Below are 15,606 nucleotides of genomic sequence, written 5' to 3' on the forward strand. Positions count from 1 at the left end.
AATGATAATATTATATAATTAACAGCTCTGTATTCCATCTAGTGAATTGGTTTTATTAGCGATTCTTTATCTTCACTGCCTATCAGATAACATCCAACTCACTCCTTAGCTGGATGTCCAGGACTCAGCTGACCTTTCAGGCCTGCCCTTCTCTGGCTGCCTGCTGCAGACACCATGCTCTTGGCATTCCGCAGTCACAGGGTCCACTTTCCCATCTCTGTGCCTTTGCAAGCGCTCTTCCGCTGACTGCAAGTTCCCTTTCAGTACCACTGAATCCCTCCAAAGCTAAGTTCAAATCAGAACTCTCCTGCTGCCCTCAGAACTGACTGCTCCATGGCTCTGTCCTCTTAAGGCACTTTGTGTGTTTATCGCTTCTGTGGCCAATAACATATTTAATATCATATTGTGATGATGTATTTTATTTATCTTCTCTGCTACACAGACCTGGAGGATATTGTCTTTGTCTTCATCTTTTTTTCTACATAACCTAGTACACGGCTCTGGATGGAATAGGGGCTTAATATATATTTGTTGTTAAACGAATAAATGAAAGAATGAATGTTAAAAGGCTTCTAAATGAATCTGATCTACTTTATATCCCAATGCCAGTAATAACAATAATAATATAGTCATAGAAAGAGATTAAAGTTAAAAAGTCTTAATTTGCCTTTTTGATTATGAAGTTCTGTTTTCACATGTACCAAAGAAGACATCTCATAAGGCAAAAATGAACTTAGAAATGAATAAACAAGGCCGGGTGCAGTGGCTCACGCCTGTAACCCCAGCACTTTGGGAGGCTGAGGTAGGCGGAACGTTTGAGGTCGGGAGTTGGAGACCAGCCTGGCCAACATGGTGAAACCCCATCTCTACTAAAAATACAAAAAAATTAGCCGGGCGTGGTGGCGCACGCCTGTAATCACAGCTACTCAGGCTAAAGCAGGAGAATCGCTTGACCAAGGTGGAGGTTGTAGTGAGCCAAGATCACATCACTGCTCTCCAGCCTGGGCTACAGAGTAAGACTCTGTCTCCAAAAAAAAAAAAAAATTTGAGAAATGAGTAAACAGAATGTTTCTTCACTAGTATGCTAGAACACTGACTAAATGTTCTAATACATTACTCTTAGTAGTCACATAGAGCTCAAATAAATAAATAAAGCAAACTACTAAAAATAGGAAAATGAGCTTTTCAAGAGCTTTCAGGAATTCTTTGTCTGCTGTTCAACTTTTAACCGGATAATTTGAAAAATTTTAAAAGCTTAATAATAATAACGAATAACCATCTTCTATAAAGTCAAAGTAGTTTACTTGAGATATGGAATGTACCAGGTTACTTAGGGCACGATGTTTGAGAGGACAGTGTTTTCATGAACAAGTCCAGTGTATCCTGAATCCTCATGTTATTTTTTTCCATCAAGGAAGGATGTCTCCCAAATGATTTTGTGTTTTCTTCTGGATCAAGGGGATGAAGCGTATGCGGGTTGAATAGACATCGAGGCTCCCCCAAGATGCCAACTCTGTTAAAAGAATTATTGGGGTAGCTGAAGTGGTGAGGCCAAAGACTGACGTGCAGGGTTGTGACTGTGATTGTGGTTGTGTGTATGTATGTGTGTGTGTATGTACACTAAAGCTAAGATATACTCTCTCCCTCGTTTTAAAAACTTTCCCTGTTTCCATGAACTACCACTGTAGTCTTATATATGAGTCCAAAAGTAAATCCTTAGCAAGATTTTGTACTAGCACTTCCCACATTTCTCAAAAGTGATTCTACTAATAGAAAAACCTCAGCCTTAAAAAAATTCAGTTACAGGCTGGGCACGGTGGCTCACGCCTGTAATCCCAGCACTTTGGGCGGCCGAGGCAGGCAGATCACCTGAGGTCGGGAGTTCGAGACCAGCCTGACCAACACGGAGAAACCCCGTCTCTACTAAAAATACAAAACTAGCCGGGTGTGGTGGCTCAGGCCTATAATCCCAGCTACTCAGGAGGGTGAGGCAGGAGAATCACTTGAACTCGGGAGGCAGAGGTTGAAGTGAGCCGAGGTTGTGCCATTGCACTCCAGCATGGGCAACAAGAGAGGGACTCCGTCTCAAAAAAAAAAAAAAAAAAAAAAAATCAGTTACTCATTCCTCCAAACCAGAACTATTTGGAGTCTAGCACCACTTTCTAGCAATTGTTTTTCTGGTCTAGATGGGTGTACCTCAAGATTATCTAGAAAGGAAACTAGGAGGGGAGCAGGGCAGAAGTAAGAAAATGGGGGCTGTCATCATGACTCAATTCCCTGGCAGAGGCTTGGTGCCTGGGCCCCTGCCCCTTCCAGCCCCATCTGGGATGCCACCTCAAGGCACTCATGCTTCTCTTGCCAAGCCACTTACACTGGCATGGGCACAGAGTCCAGAGTTCTCACATGCTTTTGCTTCTTGGCTGGGAATCTGACGTCTACTTGATGATACTTTTTCTCAAAGACGTTTTGAGCTTTTTCTCTGAGAGATGGCAGCAGAGTAGATATGACTGGAGAACGCATGTTGATGGCTTTTTTAATTGCTGGGCGTTTTGCCATCATTCTCCTGTCGGGGAGGAAGGTGACATTTAGGTCATATCATCCTGTTTTCTAGAAATGTTCTTGAGTCCAGGTGCAGTGGCTCATGCCTGTAATCCCAACCCTTTAGGAGATCAAGGCGGGAGGATCACTTGAGCCCAAGAGTTCGAGACCAGCCTGGGCAACATAGCAAGACCCCTGTCTCTACAAAAAATTTTAAAAAGTAGCCAGGCGAGACAGCATGCCTGCAGTCCTAGCTACAGAAGGATCACTTGAGCCTGGGAGGTTGAGGCTGCAGTGAGCTGTGATCATGCCACTGCCTTTCAGCCTGGGTGACGGAATGAGATCCTGTCTGAAAAAAAAAAGAGGAAGCCAGGCGCGGTGGCTCACGCCTGTAATCCTAGCACTTTGGGAGGCTGAGGCGTGTGAATCACCTGAGGTTAGGAGTTCGAGACCAGCTTGACCAACATGGTGAAACTCCGTCTCTACTAAAAATACAAAAGATTAGCCAGGCGTGGTGGCCACTCGGTGTCTGTAATCCCAGCTACTCGGTAGGCTGAGACAGGAGAATTGCTTGAACCCAGGAGTTGGACGTTGCAGTGAGCCAAGCTCGTGCTACTCTACTCCAGCCTCAGCAACAGAGCAAGACTCTGTCTCAAAAAAAAAAAAAGGAGAAAAAAGAAAAGAAAGGAAAGGAAGAAAAAAAATATCCCTGAGCATAGGAAAGTCAAAAGGTCATACCTGAACTGAACAAAAGTCATGCGTTTCTTTTCCCCTCCTGATTCCTCATCTTCACGCCTCCTGTGAGGAATGTTGAACATATTGGTACGAAAGAGTCTCCCTACTTCTTCTTCAATCTCTGTCAAGTGTTGACGTCGGAAGACAATCCAAGCCACATATGTACAGAAAGTGTAAAAGGACTACAACAAAAAATGGACAAGAATCACAATCCTTAGCTGTGAAATGGAAAACTCCCACCTGTCTGTATAACACAGCTAAGCAGACACAAACCCAGATGACCCAATTTCCCAATATTCCTGAAACAATGAAAAATTATACACATACTCACTTTTGCATGAGGAAAATCAGACCAACAATTTAAGGTACAGCATATAGCTTGTTAGCACCGTTTTTTAGAAAGGATATTCGCTAAAAATAAGTGCCTGACAAATGGCCATTGGTTGTTGGTATACATTGTTTCATATCAAAAAGCACCAAAACATAAGTGACTCACCTCAAAGAACTTCCAGTCTTTCTGTGTATCTGATATTTTCTCCCTGTAATATAACAAGTCACAACTATAGGTTGAGAGGGAAGTTCAATCTTTCAGGGACCTAGTCCTTATCTTTCTCTAAAGTTAGGTCATTATCTTGGCCCCAAGATTATTTTCAGCTACACAAATGCTATCAAAAGGCATTGATAAAGAGTCTCAATACTTTCTTCTTCAACTTCCTACGTTACCCAGATCAAAACTCCTAGAATGGTAAAAAGTTAATCAATATAAATTTGGGGTAAACAAACCAGTGAGGAAATGTATTCTTCCAAAGGCTTCTGGTAATTTGAGTGTTGGGGAGGTAAGGAGAGTGGAAAGGTGGTAAAGAGGAAGCAGAGAACTAGAAGGTAAGTCTGCAATAAAGAAAAGGAAAAGAATTAGCAAACAATAGTTATGGCTATTGGGTACAAAAAGAAACAGAAACAAAATCCACAAAGATCTATGCCAAAACAACCAATAGACTGAGAACAGCACTATGCTCCTCCTTCTGATGGGCATGGGCAAACCTGAGTCTTCTCTCTTCCCAGGAGTCCTTGCAACACAAATTCAATGTTAAGAATACTATACTTGGCCAGGCGCAGTGGCTCACGCCTATAATCTCAGCATTTTGGGAGGCCGAGGTGCGCCGATCACTTGAGGCCAGGAGTTTCAGACCAGCCTGGCCAACATGGTGACGCCCTGTCTCTACTAAAAATACAAAAATTAGTTGGGTGTGGTGGCGGGCGCCTCTAATCCCAGCTACTCGGGAGGCTGGGGCAGGAGAATTGCTTGAACCCGGGAGGCAGAAGTTGCAGTAAGCCGAGATTGTGCCACTGCACTCCAGCCTAGGCGACAGAGCAAGACTCCATCTCAAAAAGAAAAAAAAAAGAATACTATACTGGCATGGGCACAATTAGTGAACACAGCCTCCCCTCCTAACAATTCTGATTCTGACTCCCAGCCTTAGGAAACCAGGTCTGGTCTGGGGAGCCCTTGAGAGTTGACTGAGGGGGCTATGCACCTGCAGTCACTTGATCAGTCACAGCGGCCAAGGCCAGACCCTGGACACTTCAAGGCTGATCCTGGTTTTGCTTCTTTTTTAAGACAGAGCTGGAGTGCAGTAGTGTGATCATAGCTCACTACAGCCTCAACCTTCCGGGCTCAAGCAATCCTCCCACCTCCCAATCCTCCCACCAGACTGTGGGAGTTCAGGATGGTTCTGGAGAGCCTGGTACCCACCTCAGCCTCACAAGAAGCTGGGACCACAAGTATACACCACCACACTGGCTAATTTTTTTTTTTTTTTTTTTTGAGGCAGGGTCTCACTCTGTCACCCAGGCTGGAGCACAGTAGCATGATCATGGCTCACTGCAGCCCTGACCTCCCCAGGCTTAGGTGATCCTCCCACCTCAGCCTCCCAAGTAGCTGGGACTACAGGCACACGCCACCATGACCAGCTAATTTTTGTATTTTTTGTAGAGATGGAGTTTCACCATGTTGGCCAGGCTGGTCTCGAACTCCTGAGCTCAAGCTATCTACCCACCTCACCTTCCCAAAGTGCTGGGATGACAGGTGTGAGCCAAGGTGCCCAGCCTGCTTCTGCTTTTGTTGGGGACTTCCTTGGAGGAACTGTGACTCTGAGGATTGGCCTTGGTACCAGGCTCTCCAGAACCATCCTGAACTCCCACAGTCTGGGAAAGATGACCCAAACCTCACAGGACCTTCGGCCTTCTCACAGGGACTTCCTGGTCTGAATGGGCCCAAACTAGCCCTCCATTTGGGGGATGAGGCCGAAGAGGTGGTTACTGGGGCCTGCCCCTCCCCTCCTACAGACTCTCTTCATTATATATTGGTTTCTTCATGTGCAAGTCTTCAATAAAGAACTATGGCAATAACAGTTACAGTGAACATGGACTAAGTATGGACTATGTGCCGGGTACCACGCTAAGCCCTTTACATGTATGATCCTATCTAGTCTTCATAACATCCCGCACCATGCTAAGCCCTTTACATGTATTATCATATCTGGTCTTCATAACATCCCTATGGTATAGTCAACATTATTATTCCCACTTCTCAACTGAGGAAATTGAAGCTGAGACTTAAGTCCAAAGACATGTATCTAATTAGGGGCAGATCCTGTACTAACACTCAGGCCGGTCAGATACCCACATCTGTCCTCATAACTGGACTGTGAGGAGAATAAGCTTTTTTCTTTAAAATAGTTTGCAGATAAACGTATTGAACCACAGAGCTCAGCGGAAACTTTTCGGAGCAAGCCTCGGCATTTCTTCTTTGTGCCACCTGAGGCCTCCACCTGAGGGGTGTGCTGATGTGAGATTTCCACCATTTCAAAGCTCCTCTTCTGTAACCAACTGTAAATCTTCTGCCAGCTGAAACCAGAGACCACGAACACCTGCCAAGCTGAAGCAAGAAAACTAGCCAAAGTCTGTTTTGGGAATAAAGTCAGCTTGTATTCTGGGAGATCTAGAGTAGAGCTCACATCAGCACAAGGCAAACCAGCACCATCTTAGCATGGTTTTGAAATGAGAGTGATTGCCCAGGAAACACACTTTCTTTCCTTTTCTTTCTGGATTCTTTTTTTAGACATTAGAAGAGAAGGTAAGGCTGGGCGCAGTGGCTCACACCTGTAATCCCAGCACTTTGGGAGGCTAAGGCAGGCGGATCACCTGAGGTCAGGAGTTCGAGACCAGCCTGGCCAACGTGGCGAAACCCCATCTCTACTAAAAATACAAAAATTAGCCGGGCATGGTGGCAGGTGCTTGTAATCCCAGCTACTCAGGAGGCTGAGTCAGGAAGAATTGCTTGAACCCAGGAGGCGGAGGTTGCAGTGAGCCAAGATCATGTCACTGCACTCCAGCCTGGGTGACAGAGCAAGATTCCTCAGCCTCCCGAGTAGCTGGATTACAGACATGTGCCACCACGCCCGGCTAATTTTGTATTTTTAGTAGAGATGGGGTTTCTCCATGTTGGTCATGGCTGGTCTCAAACTCCTGACCTCAGGTGATCCGCCTGTCTCAGCCTCCTAAAGTGCTGGGGTTACAGGCGTGAGCCACAGTTCCTGGCCTAACTCTTTCTCTCTTAATGCCCAAAGCAAACTGATGTAACCCATACTGCAAAAATTAAGTACAGAATGTCGTGGGTTTCTTCTTGCCATTCTGATTTAGCCCTGCATATGAAATAGAAATGCGTCCAGGAAATGGGTGCATACAATGAATACACTTGAGCACTTCATAGTTAAAAGCTCTACAAATTTATTTCTGACTGGTATATTTTGAGTCGTTTTCCTGTCTATTTTGGTATTTTATAATTTTTATATTAAGTACATATACTTAAATTGATTATAAATTTAAAAATTTATTGATTATAAAATAACAAAATTGGCCTGGCGTGGTGGCTCACACCTGTAATTCTAGCGCTTTGGGGGGCCAAGGCAGGCAGATCGCTTGAGCTCAGGAGTTCAAGACCAGCCTGGGCAAGATGGCAAAACCCAATCTCTACAAAAAATACAAAAAAAAAAAAAAATAGCTGGGAGTGGTGGCACATGCCTTGTAGTCCCATCTACTTATGGGGCCAGGTGGGAGGATCGTTTGAGAACAGGAAGTTGAGGCAGCAGTGAGACAAGATAGTGCCACTGCACTCTAGTCCGGGTGACAAAGTGAGACCCTATCTCAAAAAAATAAAAAATAAAAATAAATTAAATTTTAAAAAATTAAAATAACAAAATTTAAGCCTCCCAAAATCGTCTGCAAATAGAAATGAGATTTAAACAATACAATCCGTGGACATATAATGCAAGCCATAAATGTAATTTTAAATTTTCTAGTAGCCACAGTGAAGAGAAACAAGTGAAGCTAATTTTAATAATATATTTTATCCAAATCCCCCAAAATATTATCATTTCAATATAGAAGCAATATTTCTAAAGTATTGAGATGTTTTATTCATATTTAGACTTCTGCGTACAGTGCTTATTTTTCACTTATAGTATGTTTCGATTTGGACTATCTACATTTCAAAGTGCTCAACAGCCACGTGTGGCAAGTGGCCACCATGCATTCCATGTTTGAGGACACAACCCAAGGAAAGAGGAGAAAGCCAGCCTGGTAGTAAATCTAGAGATTTTTAGTGGCCTGTTATGATGCTTTCTCATTCCTTCTTGCTACCTTAGACTCTTGGCTCCAAATCAAAATGAGGAAAGTATATTTTATGATTTGTCATTCCTAAAGGGAAACAAAGTCTAGACCCAGGGTTCTGGGCTGGGGAGAAAAAAAAGTTTTGCTCCCCCACTTGCCCCCTGCTGCTCTAGGTGAAATCAGGTTTAAAAGAAGGTCAAGGCCTGCTCTATACAAGAGAGTGTCAAAGAGATGTATTTTAGGGGAGGGGAAACAGGCTTTGGTGCATGTGACTGGGGGTAAGGGTAGAGGAATAGGGCTTAGGGATAATTTATACACCTGAGTTTCAAAAAGACTCCCTTTTTCCCCCGTCAGCCCCACTGCTAGCCTCTCTGGTCACCCATCAAGTGACAGCTGCACTGAGAACAGTGGAAGAAGGTATAAATACTAGCGTAGAGGTGGGGGTGGAGCCAGCATTGGCCATCACCAAAGAGATCTAACTATAGCATGTGCCTACCACCAAGGAGGTTTTCATATCTAACTTGGAAAACACAGAGAACTTTTACTGAACATGTTCATCAAAATTTTGCCAAAACTTTTGGGATGTCAGGGTTCCTCAGACATTTAAAGGCACATCCTTCTACTTCTCAAGAGACATGAAAGCACTAAATTAACAGCACCCAAACTGCTGGTTCTACTAAAATCTTTAATCATAGAGATACACAGCATAATGTGTTGTAGTCCATTATTAAGTGTGCATATGAGACAAAACAGGGATGACCCCCCCACACTTAGGGACCTGCCACCCCACCCCCACCCCCAAACATGGAAATAAAGGAAAGCCTTGAGTTCCTGTAAGGGAAATTCCAGGCACCTAGCTAGCCCTGAGAAGTAAATGAGCAACTTTATAAGAAGATAACAGTAGCTTAAAAGACGGCCAAGGAAGTTAGAGTCACAAGATGTTTGGTTCCCTATATAAAGTAAAAATAACATTTTAACATATGTCCCTGCGTTGTTTTTCAGAAACTCAGACCCCCACCAAATGGGTCCACCGGCATGTAGACCTCAGATAAGGGGAGACTGAGGACTGAACTCTAACTGCATTCATGGTTCTAAAGTTCTTCCTGAGAGGCCTAGAAGTCATGTACACGAGCCAGACCTAACACATCTTTCTGCAGACCCCAAGTTTTTTAAACAAAGCTGCTCTACCTTAACCAAATCAGAAAATCTTGGAATCTGCTTATGACCTGTAAGGCCCCGCTTCAAAATATCCTGCCTTTTTAGTCCAAACCAATACATAACCTCTATGTATTGATTTACAACTTTGCCTATAACTTCTGCTTTCCTGAAATGTACTCCTGCCTTTAAAAACCCTTGCTCACAAGCCATCAGAGAGGTCAGGTCTTAAGCGAGAGATGCCTGATTCTACTTGCTTGGCAACCTGCAAATAAATGCCCTTCTTTCTCCTGATATTACAAACCACGGTGTGGATGTTTCACCTGACTGCATCAGGCAAGCAGACCCCAGTTCACTTCGGTAACACATATATGAAAGAGAAAAGTCAGAAAATACACATGAAAATATTAGCTTACTGAAATTGGATAGAAGTGAAATGTTAAAATGAGTTAATCACTTATAACTGGCAAAAACATTGTCCTCATCTTCTCCTACATAAAAGCCACGAAAAGAACAATATAAACTTCTGAATCATGGCAAAAACCTGTTCCAGTCTGTCTTTTATGTCCTTTGTTCAGCGTTTGACCTGTATGGAATTTGTTACGTGGGTGGCGAGATCTGCGCTCATTCTTCTATAAACTGCTATCCAGCAGGCAGAGGAAACATGGGTTATGTCGCATACAGTGGGAAAATGACCAGCACCATCTGGAAATGAGCTAGTACTAACCAGAGGCCATCATCTACTTTCAAACATATGTGTTCCTTTAAAGGTTTGTGTAAAAATTGCCTTGGAAAAAGTATAATTACTTCAGTGGAGGCTCTATGCCGAGAACTAAAAAATATTATAAATTCTCTAATTATGGTATAATTGTTTATAGTTTGCTTTTTATCCCAACATTGGTTTGCAATGTATATGTGTTTTTAAAGATTAAACATTAAGTATGAGAAATTAAAAAAAAATTTTTTTTGAGGCAGGGTGTTGTTCTGTCACCCAGGTTGGAGTGCAGTAGCGCAATCATGACACATTGCAGCCTCAACCTCCCTGGCTCAAGCAGTTCTCCCACCTCAGCCTCCCAGGTGGCTGGAACTACAGGCATGCACCACCATGCCCAGCTAATTTTTAAATTTTTTTCTGGAGAGAGGGTCTCACTGTGTTGCCCGGGCTGGTCTCGAACTCCTGGGCTCAAGTGATTTTCCTGCCTCAGTCTCCCAAAGTGCTGGGATTACAGGCGTGAGCCACTGTGCCAGGCCAAAATCATTTCTTAAGAGCATGTTTTTGTTTATTTTGTTTGTTTTTTGAGACGGAGTCTCGCTCTGTCGCCCAGGCTGGAGTGCAGTGGCGCGATCTCGGCTAACTGCAAGCTGCGCCTCCCAAGTTCACGCCATTCTCCTGCCTCAGCTTCCCTAGTAGCTGGGACTACAGGCGCCCGCCACCAGGCCCGGCTAACTTTTTGCATTTTTAGTAGAGATGGGGTTTTGCCATGTTAGCCAGGATGGTCTCAATCTCCTGACCTCATGATCCGCTCACCTCGGCCTCCCAAAGTGCTGGGATTATAGGCGTGAGCCACCGCACCCGGCCCAAGAGCAAGTTTTTTAACCTTAAATCCTAGTTTTCTAACTAGAAGTGACACTTTAAAGACAAAAGAAATTAGTGTCAATATTAATAGTGATGTTATAAATAATTGAGTAGGAAACTGTAAAGATGACTGTAATTTTATCATAATGCTTTTCCTAAAAACTTTGTCAAGAGAAAACACTACTTTTTTCTAAACAATGAAGTCTATAGCAAGCTGAACTTCCACCAACAGCCCTAGACACCTGTAAAAGCTTCCTGTTTTTGGATCACAGGAAGGTATTTTTGATGCTGAAATATCCCCAACTTTTAAGGATCTCTATATTAAATCTACTACTATACCTCACTCATCAGAGAGATTAAATGTAATAATTCCATTAGTTTATATATGCTCTTGTCCTTTTGGGTTTCTTTTTTCTTTTAATTTTTATTTTAGGTTTGGGGGTACATGTGAAGCTTGTAAAATAGATAAAGACGAGTCACGGGGGTTTGTTGTACATATTATCACATCGCTCAGGTATTAAGCTCAGTAGACAATACTTATCTTTTCTGCTCCTCTCCCTCCTCCTACCATTCCCACCTCAAGTGGACCCCAGTGTCTGTTGCTTCTTACTGTGTGTTCATAAGTTCTTATCATTTAGCTCTGACTTATAAATAAAGGAGAACATGCAGTATTTCGTTTTCTGCTCCTGTGCTAGTTTGCTAAGGATAATAGCCTCCAGCTCTATCCATGTTCCTATAGAAGGCACGATCTCATTCTTTTTTATAGCTGCAGAGTATTCCAAGGTGTAAACGTACCACCTTTTCTTTATCCGGTGTGTCACTGTTGGGCATTTAGGTTGATTCCATGTCTTTGCTATTGTGAACAGTGCTGCAATGAACATTCGCATGCATGTGTCTTTATGGCAGAATGCTTCACATTCCTCTGGGTATATACCCAGTAATGGGAATGCTGGGTCAAATGGTAGTTCTGCTTTTAGCTCTTTGAGGAATCACCATACTGCTTTCCACAATGGTTGAACTAATTTACACTCCCACCAACAGTGTATAAGGGTTCCCTTTTCTCTGCAACCTAGCCAGCATCTGTTATTTTTTGACTTTTTAATAATGGCCATTCTGACTGATGTGAAATAGTATCTCATTGTGGTTTTTATTTTTTACTGTAACCCACAGAAAGAAATATATTTAATAGAGTCCCCAGTACACACTGAAACAAGTCTCCTAAAACAATACTTACTTTTACTTTTTATGACGTACTCTGATTTTTAAAGTTCTAGTCTACTCTCTTCAAGACTTACTAAATTGATTTCAAGATCCATTAATGTGTTGTACTTTGAAAAACACTGGTTTAGGAGCATTACTGTAAGAAAGAACAACAGGCTGTAGAAAGCTGAATGCATAAAAGATGAGGACTGACTGTACTTTTAAAAGACACAAAAAGTGCCAAGCACAGTGACGCATACCTGTAATCCCAGCACTTTGGGAGGCTGAGGCAGGTGGATCACCTGAGGTCAGGAATTCAAGACCAGCCTGACTAACATGGTGAAACCCCGGCTCTACTAAATACAAAAAATTAGCTAGGCGTGGTAGCAGAGGTTGCGGTGAGCCGAGATCGCGCCATTGCACTCCAGCCTGGGCAACGAGAGTGAAACTCCATCTCAAAAAAAAAAAAAAAAAAAAGGCCAGGCACAGTGGTTCACGCCTGTAATCCCAGCACTTTGGGAGGCCAAGGCAGGCGGATCATGAGGTCAGGAGATCGAGACCATCCTGGCTAACATGGTGAAACCCCGTCTCTACTAAAAATACAAAAAATTAGCCGGGCGTGGTGGCGGGCGCCTGTAGACCCAGCTACTCGGGAGGCTGAGGCAGGAGAACGGCGTGAACCTGGGAGGCGGAGCTTGCAGGGAGCCGAGATCGCATCACTGCACTCCAGCCTGGGCGACAGAGTGAGATTCCGTCACAAAAAAAAAAAAAGTAATCATGGCAGCAAAGCTTAAAAATGCTATGATGTTGGATATGTTATCAGAAGCAGACACCAAGACAGGACTAGACATGAGATTTATTGGAGAAAGACAAGATTTATTGGAGAAAATGATGGTGACAGAAAATGAGAGAACTGGAGAAGGCAAGGAGTGCCGTCACAGCTCAATGCATGTCTGACCCTGTGAGAGAGGAAAGGCAGGAGGGTCTGGGTAGGCAGGAACTCAGACAGCGGCACAGCTCTAGGAAAGTTTTGACCAGGCCAAAGGGTAGTCCTCAAGCTGAAGCTGTCAGTCAGAGAAGTCCCGCAACTGTGGGGAATGGGCTTGCTGCACCCAGACACTGGCAGGAGGCAGCCTGTGGGAAGCATGGTGCAATGAGCTGAATGTTTGTGTTCCCCCAAAATTCATATGTTGAAATCCCAACTCCCAGTGTGATGGTATAAGGATGTGAGGCCTTTGGAAGTAATTAAGTCATGAACATAGAGCCCGTTATGTATGAATTAGTGTTCTAGAAAAGAGACCCCAGAAAGCTCTGTCATCCTCTTTCTGCCATGTTGAGGATACAATGAGAAGCTGGCAGTCTGCAACCTAGAAGAGGCCCTCACCAGAGCCTGACCATGCTGGTATACTGATCTTAGACCTACAGCCTGTAGAACTCTGAGAAATACATTTCTGTTGTTTATAAGCCACCCTGTCTATGGTACTTGGCTATAGCAACCCAAACAGGCTAAAACATGTGACCTCAGTGCAGACCTGGTGGTGGATTCAGGTGTAACAGCTGGGGCCACTGCTCATTTATGCTCCCTGAATGCCACATTTTCACTGTCCCATGCTGGAAAGCAGAACCAAACTTTGTCAACTCCATAAAAGAATGGCAGCAGCAAAAACTTGAAAGCTGCAGAACAGATGTAGTAGAATAAAGAAGCGGTGTTGTCAGGGATACACATTAAGAGTGTATTCCCAAATCATGAAAAATCACACACACGGTGAATCGAATCACAGAGATGCTGGACCTCAGAAGTGGATCGAGGACATCCACCACTATAGAAACAGGGGTGCAAGAGAAGAGAAATGGCCAACAATGCCAAGATACAACCAAAAAACAAAGAAAGTGAGCCTGAACTGAAAGTATATCGATGCAAACATCAATAAATATCAAGTTCCATCTGAGAGAAACTTCATATGTATATCTATTTTTTAACTTTATAAACTAATATATGATCCTTATGAATAGCCAAGAAGAAATTAGAGAACATATGCCTGTGCCCCTCAGACCCTGGGTAACTTGGAAAAAATCTACCCAACTAAAGAATGAATTAGGGCAGAGTGCCGTGGCTCATGCCCGTAATCCCAGCACTTTGGGAGGCTGAGGTGGGTGGATCACCTGAGGTCAGGAGTTTGAGACCAGCCTGACCAATATGGTGAAACCCCGTCTCTACTAAAAATACAAAAATTAGCCAGGCATGGTGGTGTGTGCCTGTAATCTCAGCTACTCGGGAGGCCGAGACAGGAGAATTGCTTGAACCCAGGAGGCAGAGGTTGCAGCGAGCAGAGATCGTGCCACTGTACTTCAGCCTGGGCGAAAGAGCGAGACTCCGTCTCAAAAAAAAAAAAAAAAAAAGACTGAATTAGCCAAATACAGTCTCTGTCCTGCCTTTTCTTTTTGTAGGTAGGCGGAAAAGATTGGAACATCCAGAAAAAGTGAAAAAAGAAAAAAAATTGCAACCACATCTCGTATTTGTAAAGTTCATTATATGGGAGGGTAGAAATTTATGCTCAAATGAAAGATATTAAAACACGGACAAAGTAAAACTTTCAGTAAGAGTTGGGTAATAATAAGAAAAAAATAAACTGGAAAAATAGGGTAAGAACAGCAAAATATAAACAGAATTTCATTAAGCAATTAAGCATTTTCAATTACCAAGACTAACCCAAAAAAGGGGGCAAATCATAGAGCCTCAAATTATGTTTTTCCATTTATCTTTTGTCATAGAAGTATGTGTTCTTGAATAAGACTCTTAAAATTTACACATGATGTATCACATTTAAATGTGCATACTATTTGACTCAGGAATTCTAGTTTAAGGAATTTATCTTTAGGACAAACTAGCAACTTCTCTCAAATAGGCAAAATGGCCAGATATAACATTTCTGAAGGTAATAGGAGTAAACTTTTGTTATCAGAAGTTAAGTCACACCCTTTCCTACCTGGCTCCTGCCTATGCTCCTCAGTCAAGTGTCCCTGAGGGACAACCCTCACTCTCCTGCTATGGGTGCCCATTCTCTGTCGATACCTCTATTGTACTGATCAGCAATCTTTGCTTTCCTTACTTGATGACTCCCCCTTTAGACTGTACACACTCCTTGAAGACTGTATTTTCTTTGCACCCTAGCACTTGGCTGCATAACTACCACATAGCAGGCACTCAACATGAGTTGAATAAATCAAAGAAAAATATAAACTATATAGTCCTTTATTTAAAACAGAAAAACTGATAAATAAAACTCAATAGGAATTCCCCAAATTGGGTTAAAATATTAGAAAAATTCAACATCTAATAAATAAGAAATGTTACAGTTGAGACTAAAATCACTAAGTATTAGAAAGTTGGATATTAGTAAAGACAAAATATCTTAGATTCATAACTCTTCTTATATGTTGTAACAAATCTCAAATGGATCAAAAATCAGCATTTTTTTAAAACCTTATTTTTTAAAACTAGGAAAGAAAGGCAAATAGTTTAACCTAGGAATGGCAAGAACTTGCATGACTCTGGAGTAGCATCAGAAACAAGGTAAACATATTCAAATAAATAAAAATGTGAAACACTTTCCTAATATGTAAAAACATAAATACCAAAAAGAAAGCAACAAACTAGAAAAGCAAATGACCAATCCTTGCTATAGGATACATACTTTAAAATTATACAAATTCTCAGCTGAGCACGGTGG

The 15,606-nt window shown here is 42.7% G+C and overlaps 1 protein-coding gene across 1 annotated transcript in view; it reads right to left on the bottom strand.

Moving 5' to 3' along the window:
* Positions 1 to 1,283: 1,283 nt before the first annotated feature.
* PPP1R36 (protein phosphatase 1 regulatory subunit 36) overlaps positions 1,284 to 15,606 on the bottom strand; it is a 41,731-nt gene continuing 27,408 nt past the window's right edge. The window contains exons 9-12 of the mRNA XM_032179992.2: positions 3,770 to 3,812; positions 3,277 to 3,455; positions 2,372 to 2,563; positions 1,284 to 1,513 (exon numbers count right to left, since the gene is read on the bottom strand). Coding sequence (XP_032035883.1) covers positions 1,327 to 1,513; positions 2,372 to 2,563; positions 3,277 to 3,455; positions 3,770 to 3,812 — 601 coding nt within the window. The 3' untranslated portion in view covers positions 1,284 to 1,326. The remainder of the gene's footprint in view (positions 1,514 to 2,371; positions 2,564 to 3,276; positions 3,456 to 3,769; positions 3,813 to 15,606) is intronic.

Source organism: Hylobates moloch, unplaced genomic scaffold, assembly GCF_009828535.3.
Source record: "Hylobates moloch isolate HMO894 unplaced genomic scaffold, HMol_V3 SCAFFOLD_16, whole genome shotgun sequence".
In the NCBI taxonomy this organism is placed as follows: domain Eukaryota; kingdom Metazoa; phylum Chordata; class Mammalia; order Primates; family Hylobatidae; genus Hylobates; species Hylobates moloch.